The sequence below is a fragment of the Ranitomeya variabilis genome, chromosome 2 (assembly GCF_051348905.1).
Source record: "Ranitomeya variabilis isolate aRanVar5 chromosome 2, aRanVar5.hap1, whole genome shotgun sequence".
Classification (NCBI taxonomy): domain Eukaryota; kingdom Metazoa; phylum Chordata; class Amphibia; order Anura; family Dendrobatidae; genus Ranitomeya; species Ranitomeya variabilis.
In genome coordinates this window covers 780526938-780536118 of record NC_135233.1, presented here as the reverse complement: position 1 = coordinate 780536118, position 9181 = coordinate 780526938, and the positions used below count along the sequence as shown (strand labels likewise).

General features: G+C 44.9%; 1 protein-coding gene across 1 annotated transcript; it reads right to left on the bottom strand.

The window, feature by feature from the left end:
- Positions 1–2078: 2078 nt before the first annotated feature.
- Positions 2079–4528, bottom strand: LOC143807831 (uncharacterized). Its single transcript, XM_077289789.1, has 6 exons — positions 4365–4528; positions 4202–4276; positions 4008–4094; positions 3694–3907; positions 3441–3600; positions 2079–3329 (listed from the first exon to the last, which is right to left on the bottom strand). The coding sequence occupies exons 1-6, from the start codon at positions 4407–4409 to the stop codon at positions 2330–2332; spliced, it is 1581 nt and encodes a 526-aa protein (XP_077145904.1). The 5' UTR covers positions 4410–4528; the 3' UTR covers positions 2079–2329.
- Positions 4529–9181: the final 4653 nt, after the last annotated feature.

Genomic DNA, 9181 nt, shown 5'->3' with positions numbered 1-9181 from the left:
TCCAGCATTTCGACGGATCCGTCGCAAATCCGCTAAACGTTTCCGTCGAAAATACTGGATGCGTTGCATACGTTGTATCCGTTTTACCATCCGTTGTATCCGTTTTTCCGACGGATCCGTTTTTAAAAGGGGAGGCTCCCAAAATTTGATTGGCTACTGGAAAATTTGAAAAACTATATAGTACTGTATTTACAGCCCATCTTTGAGGGTTTTAGTTTTGTGGCAGCGATGGAAGGTGTTCTTGGGAGGATTGCTAGTTTGGTTACCGACGTTATCTTTGAGACAAATCGCCTGGATATCATAGTGCGGGAGAAGGAGGCGGCAGCGGAAAGGCGTAGGATGCTTCTGCAGCAACGGAGACGAAGACGAATGTGGATTCATCCGATTAATCAACTACGGATGACCCGGGGTGTCCAGTCCACTCTGTACCTGGAGTTGCGGCACAATCCACACAAATTCCACAACTACGTGCGGATGAGGATTGAACATTTTGATTTTTTGCTTGCAAAACTGGAGGATGTCATCCGAAGACAGGATACAAGGATGAGGCTTGCCATCACACCGGCGGAGCGGCTGATGGTGACCCTGCGGTAAGCCTCTTTTTTTTATTTCATTGCTGATATTGAATGTTATATTACATGCTGCAGAAAATACTGCGCTGGCATATTGCGCACTATTTTCTGCAGCATGTAGTTTTGGTTTTCTTGGCGGACATTCAACTGCTTTATTTAAATGTCATTGCTGATATTGAATGTTAACAGACTGCAGAAAATACTGTGCTGAAATATTGCGTTGCATTTTCTGCAGTTTTTTTTTTTTTTGGTTTTTTTGGGTTTGATGACATGCAACTGCTTTTTTCCTGTCATTGGTCATTTTGAATGTTATATTACATGCTGCAGACAATACTGCGCTGACATATTGCGCACTATTTTCTGCAGCATGTAATTTGGGTTTTCTTGGCGGACATTCCACTGTTTTTTTACACCGGATTCATGCTGGTTTTATTGGGTCTCCTGTCATTTTAAAAAAAATTAACAGTGCCATATTATAAAAAATTGCACAGACAAACAATTTTTAACATTTTTTTTTTTTTTTTTTTTATAAAGTTTCCTAGCTACGGGTGAATCTATGACTTCGCTCCATTATCAGTTCAGGCTGGGCATTTCAACTATCTCTGGAATAGTGAAGGACACATGTCGGGCTGTTTGGACCACTTTGCAACCAGAGTATATCCCCCAACCATCCACGGAAATCTGGTTGCGAAGTGCTGAAGAGTTTCAGCAAATTTGCAATTTCCCTAATTGTGTGGGTGCAGTTGACGGGAAACACATAAGGATTGCGAAACCGGCAGGAACAGGATCGGAGTATTATAATTATAAGAAGTATTTCTCCATCGTCCTTATGGCTATTGCAGACGCCAACTGCAGGTTCCTTGCCGTGGACATTGGAGCGTATGGACGGTCCAATGATTCGCAAGTGTTTAAAAACTCTCCGATGGGTCGTTGCCTTTATGGAGAGAGCTACGATTTCCCGCCAGCCAGACCACTGCCAGGAACAAATGACCCAGCCCTGGAATATGTCTTTGTAGGTGATGAAGCCTTTCAACTGTCGCTGCACCTACTGAAACCGTACAGTAGCCGGAACTTAAACCATACCAAGCGGGTCTTTAATTACCGGCTTACTAGAGCACGAAGAGTAGTGGAGTGTTCCTTTGGCATATTGACGGCGAAGTGGCGAGTTCTGCTGACGGCTATCAAGCTGAAAACAACAACTATAGACGAGGTAGTTAAAGCCTGTGTGGTGCTCCACAACTTTGTCCTGTCAAAGGAGCCCGTTTCTTTGGATGATGAAGAGTTGGAGACCACCTTGTGGGACTACCGCAGCAGCTCGGTTCGCTCTACAAGTTCAGTTACAAGGATGAGGGACCAGTTTGCCGATTATTTTGTCTCACCTGTCGGGCGGATCCCGTGGCAAGACATGATTGTGTAACCTGTTTCCCATGTGTAACCTGTTTCCCATGTGTTTTGGTTATGTAAAAAAAGTGTTTCTGCCCCCCCCCCCCAAAAAAAAGGCCCAAAAGCGTGGTTTTCTTGCTAGTAAAACCATTATGTTATACCCTTTACATGTCTGGTGTTTGTTTTTATTAAACCTTTTTTTATTATATTACCTTAATAAATCCACACACACACAAAGAGTAGAATTGTAATCCGAATTTTATTTTAACTCTTTTTTTTTTTTTTTTTTTTTGTTTTGCAAAAAAAATATATATATATTTTCCAACATTTTTATAGAAAAATTAGAACATTTTTTAGAATCTTATTTACACACTTTACAAATTTTCAAAGTGTTGGGTGGAGATATGAGAGGAGGATGTGCCGGAAGGTTGGACCACGTCGATAGGTGGGGAAACCCTACTTGTTTGGGGTGCAGTGGAAGTGGGGGTTAAACCAAGAGGCTGACCAGAGGGGGGTGGTGTTGGGGTAGGTGGAAGAGAAAAGTTCAGTAAGGAAAACATTGGGGAAGTAATTTGGTCTAGGGGCCGGGATTGTTGTGGGGACTGGGTCGGGTATTGTGACTGGGTAGGGTAGTGGGAGTGGCGTGGGGTTTGGTAATGGTGCTGGTGTGGGGATTGGAGCTGGGTTTGGTAATGCTGCTGGTGTGGGTATTGGGGCTGGGTTTGGTAATGGGGGGTATGGTGTGGAATTGGAGTGGAGGTGTGGTGAGGTGTGTGGGTCGATTCATTAATGGCCTGCAGTGCAGCATTATGGCAGGTATTCATTACCCGCATCTGTTGCTCAAAAGAAAGCTTCTCCATGCTCATGAGCATGGATTGGAAAAAAAGGTTGGCCGGATCGGGACTTACAGCTGAATGCAGCCTATCCAAGCGACTGCTGGTTTCCTGGCTTGTTTCACTGATGCGTGATTGCACCATGTTGAAACCAGCAGTCACTTGCTCTCCCAAAATTTTGAAAGAGCCTTGGAAGGATGCATTCAGGTGTAAGAACTCAGGAGCATAGCTCCTTTCCTGACCCCTCTGGCGCTGCCGCCACGAACCTAATGGTGGTGTCGAGGTGGCAGGATCAGAGGGGTGGGGTAAAGGGAACGCTAACTGTTCAGCATCAGATGCGAGCAATGAAGCCTGCAATAATGCTCCACTGCTTGGGGCGGATGAAGTGGAGGGGACAGAGGGGTCAGAGGAGAGGACAGAGGGGTCAGAGGAGGGGACAGAGGTGTGGGGCCTACCGACGTGGCCCTCAGTGGCGGACTCAGGAGGGATCGCTTCAGAGGGCGCAGAGGAAGATGCAGGCGCCCGGTGGCTGGAGAAGGTGCTGTGAAAGAAAAAACAAAAGAAATTAATACATTGGAATGAAAAAGCCCTGACTGAAAGCAAACTAAGTAGACAGGTTAACATGGTTATAATTGGGCTGTAGAATACTTACACTCTGCTTAGCATGGTTCGCCTCAGGAAGGAGAGGGCCTGGCCATATTTATATCTGCTCCTCTTCCTTCCTGCAGAGCCACTCGGGGCCTTCATCTCATCATTGAATTCCCTCTTAAAGCGATCCCTCAGTGACCGCCACCGCTTCCTAACCTTTCCAACTGTGAAGACAAGAATCAAAAGAAAATACAAAAAATTGGTAAATGCAATACATTACAGTCAGCTCAAAACATCACTGGAAAGTGAATACTTACCTAGTTTGCTCTGCTGCTGAGGATGAAGGCTCTCCCGCCTTGGAAACAGGTTGCGACACACTTCGTCCCAGAGCCGACGGGTGACACCGGTATCAGCATGCCTGCGGTCAGCCATGTTCCACAGCGGCTCCCGCTCGCGAACCTCCTCGATGAGACAATCGATGTCAATGTCATCATCATCATCCTCCTCTTCTGCGGGAGCACGCTGTGAAGCCTGTGTCAAAAAAAAAAAAAAAAAGGAAAACAAACAAATTAGTACACTGAAATACTAAAGTACCAATAGAATCCCCCTCCCCCCCAAAAAAAAAACTCACTGATGGCCGACCGTGGCGACGAGTCCGCCGACTCTGGGACTGTCTGGGAGAGCCTTCAGCGGCAGCAGCAGGAGCAGCAGCAGCAGCCTGAAATGAAGGAAACAAATTCTCAGTTAAGGTAGGCAGGTGTTTAGTAATCTGTTTTGTGTATGGTGCAGTGTGATGTGCGAAGCAACTGTTTCACCACTACTTACACTTGGTTCCTCCTCCACTTGCATCTCTCCACCCGTCTCGCCCCCTTCTGACAGCTCCTCATCTGATTCAGCTTCCTGTTGAAACATAATGTATGCATGTAGTTATCCATAAAAATTTAATTTAAAGAAATTTAAAAAAAAAAAAAATTTTGTGTTAACTTACCGATACACGCTGTTGCTGTGGAGGAGGGCTGTCAGAAGAGGACATCGTTTTGTGGTCCTGGTGGGCAGCGGCTGTGTCCTGGTGGGCAGCGGCTGTGTCCTGGTGGGCAGCGGCTGTGTCCTGGTGGGCAGCGGCTGTGTCCTGGTGGTTCTGTAAGTTAAAGACACACTTGCAATCTGCTCGACACATTGAAGTAGCAGATTGGGGTCTTCAAAACTTACTTCTAGCTCTTTAGCTGTGGTCCTGGTGGGCAGCGGCTGTGTCCTGGTGGGCAGCGGCTGTGTCCTGGTGGGCAGCGGCTGTGTCCTGGTGGGCAGCGGCTGTGTCCTGGTGGGCAGCGGCTGTGTCCTGGTGGGCAGCGGCTGTGTCCTGGTGGGCAGCGGCTGTGTCCTGGTGGGCAGCGGCTGTGTCCTGGTGGGCAGTGGCTGTGTCCTGGTGGGCAGTGGCTGTGTCCTGGTGGGCAGCGGCTGTGTCCTGGTGGGCAGCGGCTGTGTCCTGGTGGTTCTGTAAGTTAAAGACACACTTGCAATCTGCTCGACACATTGAAGTAGCAGATTGGGGTCTTCAAAACTTACTTCTAGCTCTTTAGCTGTGGTCCTGGTGGGCAGCGGCTGTGTCCTGGTGGGCAGCGGCTGTGTCCTGGTGGGCAGCGGCTGTGTCCTGGTGGGCAGCGGCTGTGTCCTGGTGGGCAGCGGCTGTGTCCTGGTGGGCAGCGGCTGTGTCCTGGTGGGCAGTGGCTGTGTCCTGGTGGGCAGCGGCTGTGTCCTGGTGGGCAGCGGCTGTGTCCTGGTGGTTCTGTAAGTTAAAGACACACTTGCAATCTGCTCGACACATTGAAGTAGCAGATTGGGGTCTTCAAAACTTACTTCTAGCTCTTTAGCTGTGGTCCTGGTGGGCAGCGGCTGTGTCCTGGTGGGCAGTGGCTGTGTCCTGGTGGGCAGCGGCTGTGTCCTGGTTTATCTGTTATATGTATAATGGATCTATAGTTAGACCACCCCCTGAACTAGGTAATGTTCAATGATAAACACCCTACTAAAATGATGTCAGAAATGTTCATACAGGTGAACACCAAAACCCCCCCAAAAAGTTGCACGTTATACCATTCATTTCCATGTCCCAAAAAACAAAATTTTTTAATGTTAACACCATGAAAAAATATATTTGACACATTTTATTTAAAATAAATAACCTCTCCCCCCCCCAAAAAAAAAAAAAAATACTTTACAGGTTAACCTTTATTAAAAAAAATGAGCCCTCAACCAACCCTGTATTGCATGTGTAACCATTGGTACATACACCAGTTTTAAATTTACCTTTATGAAATAATACTACGGACATTTTTTTAATAAACATTTTATTATAATTTTTTTTTTGCACTTTTTTTTTTAAAAATCACAAGGAGCTGACATGCTCTTTATTTTAAATACAAGTACTTCAACTGCAAATGGTTATAACTGTAATAAAAAAAAATTCAACACTTTTATTAAATAGAAAAACCCCACACTCACACATTCAAACCACAAGCTGCACACCGCTAGACTTTTTTAAAAAACACATCAGATTTAAAAAAAAAAAAAAAAAAAAAAAAAAAAATTTAAACCACATGCTGCACAGACCACTATACAGTCAATACATCAGAAAAAGGCAAATAACCAATTATACAGCATGGACAAATGCACATGCCATCAACAAGACGTACCCAAAAAACATGCATGGTATGTGTCCACATTCAGGATCGCATCAGAATTTGGGCAGGATTTCCCATCAGTATTTGTAAGCCAAAACCAGGAGTGTAAAAATTAGGTAAAGTATAATACGAAAACAGGCACACTTTTGCTTTTATCACCCACTCCTGGTTTTGGCGTACAAATACTGATGGAAAATCCTGACCACATCCTGATGCAATCCTGCACATGGACACATACCCTCCCACATGAACAGGCATAAAATTGGCAAAGGCATAATATGGTGCAGGCACATGGTACAAAAGCACACAGCCGTCCAAAAATGCACACATACACATGCACGCACATAGCTTTATGCAAATACACATATGTACAACAAAGGCAGAAAGGTGAAACCAATCAGAAGACGCATACACACACACACATACAAAAGGCTGACAATCCTTTGGCTGAAGCAGCAGGTCTTCACAGTGGCTGGCATCATGGTGGATCTGGACTCTAGCATGGCACTGGCTGGTGCAGGACGATGGCAGGCCTCAGGTTCTCTTCAGGTTTTAAGCTCTTGCTGTAGTCAGTAGTACCTCATACACACAGAAATGCACAGGCACACAGATGCACACTAAAATTGCAATACTCACACTGGCTATGGTGGCTGGAGTCTTGTAGCAGGATGGCTGGAGTCTTGTGGCAGGATGGCTGGAGTCTTGTGGCAGGATGGCTGGAGTCTTGTGGCAGGCTGGCTGCAGTCTTGTGACAGGCTGGCTGGGGTCTTGTGCTTGGCTGGGGTCTTGTGGCAGGCTGGCTCTTGCTGGCAGGCTTCTTTGCTTCTCTGTGTCTTGCTGGCATATGTGGGGTTCAAGGCCCAGGCCAGGTTTATATAGATTTGGGGGTGTCTGACCAATTGGCAACAAAATACTTCTTCTGAGCATGCTCAGTGTAAAAAAAACGTATTGCAGCGCTGCATTGCGTCGTACGACGTGTCCCGACGCATCCGTCGCTCATAGGCTTCCATTGCAGCCAACGACGTATGCCGCAGGATGCGTCGCGACACGTTTTTTAGGCGGAGACAAAAAACGTTACAATCTACGTTTTTTTGAGACGACGTGTCGCCAAATTTCGACGCATCCGTCGTAAAACGTACACGACGTATGCCAATCCGTCGCCATACGTCGCCAATACAAGTCTATGGGAAAAAAACGCATCCAGCAAAAAGTTTTGCTGGATGCGTTTTTTCTGAAAAAAGACGTTTTGAAACGTAATGCAGTTAACGCTAGTGTGAAAGTAGCCTTACCCCCAAGGGTGGTTTGCACGTTAATGACCGGGCCAATTTTTACAATTCTGACCACTGTCCCTTTATGAGGTTATAACTCTGGAATGCTTCAATGGATCCCAGTGATTCTGACTATGTTTTCTTGTGACATATTGGGCTTCATGATAGTGGTAAAATTTCTTTGATATTACCTGCGTTTATTTGTGAAAAAAATGGAAATTTGGCAAAAATTTTGAAAATTTCGCAATTTTCCAACTTTAAATTTTTATGCCCTTAAATCACAGAGATATGTCACACAAAATACTTAATAAGTAACATTTCCCACATGTCTACTTTACATCAGCACAATTTTGGAACCAAAATTTTTTTTTTGTTAGGGAGTTATAAGGGTTAAAAGTTGACCAGCAATTTCTCATTTTTACAACACCATTTTTTTTAGGGACCACATCACATTTTAAGTCATTTTGAGGGGTCTATATGATAAAAAAATAACCAAGTGTGACACCATTCTAAAAACTGCACGGTGCTCAAAACCACATTCAAGAAGTTTATTAACCCTTCAGGTGTTTCACAGGAATTTTTGGAATGTTTAAAAAAAAATGAACATTTAACTTTTTTTTCCACAAAAATATACTTCAGCTCCAATTTGTTTTATTTTACCAAGGGTAACAGGAGAAAATGGACCCCAAAAGTTGTTGTACAATTTATCCTGAGTACGCCGATACCCCATATGTGGGGGTAAACCACTGTTTGGGCGCATGGCAGAGCTCGGAAGGGAAGGAGCGCCATTTGACTTTTCAATGCAAAATTGACTGGAATTGAGATGGGACGCCATGTTGCGTTTGGAGAGCCCCTGATGTGCCTGAACTTTGAAACCCCCCACAAGTGACACCATTTTGGAAAGTAGACCCCCTAAGGAACTTATCTAGATGTGTGGTGAGCACTTTGACCAACCAAGTGCTTCACAGAAGTTTATAATGCAGAGCCGTAAGAATAAAAAATCATATTTTTTCACAAAAATGATTTTTTCGCCCCCAATGTTTTATTTTCCCAAGGGTAAGAGAAGAAATTGGACCCCAAAAGTTGTTTTACAATTTGTCCTGAGTACGCTGATACCCCATATGTGGGGGTAAACCACTGTTTGGGTGCAAGGGAGAGCTCGGAAGGGAAGGAGCGCCGTTTGACTTTTCAATGCAAAATTGACAGGAATTGAGATGGGACGCCATGTTGCGTTTGGAGAGCCACTGATGTGCCTAAACATTGAAACCCCCCGCAAGTGACACCATTTTGGAAAGTAGACCCCCAAGGAACTTATCTAGATGTGTTGTGAGAACTCTGAACCACCAAGTGTTTCACAACAGTTTATAACGCAGAGCCGTGAAAATAAAAATAATAAAAAAAAAATTTCCACAAAAATTATTTTTTAGCCCCCAGTTTTGTATTTTCCCAAGGGTAACAGGAGAAATTGGACCCCAAAAGTTGTTGTCCAATGTGTCCTGAGTACGCTGATACCCCATATGTTGGGGTAAACCCCTGTTTGGGCACATGGGAGAGCTCGGAAGGGAAGGAGCACTGTTTTACTTTTTCAACACAGAAGTGGCTGGAATTGAGATCGGACGCCATGTCGCGTTTGGAGAGCCCCTGATGTGCCTAAACAGTGGAAACCCCCCAATTATAACTGAAACCCTAATCCAAACACACCCCTAACCCTAATCTCAACGGTAACCCTAACCACACCCCTAACCCTGATACACCCCTAAAATGTAATCCAAACCCTAACTTTAGCCCCAACCCTAACTGTAGCCCTAACCCTAGCCCTAACCCTAATGAGAAAATGGAAATAAATACATTTTTTTAATTTT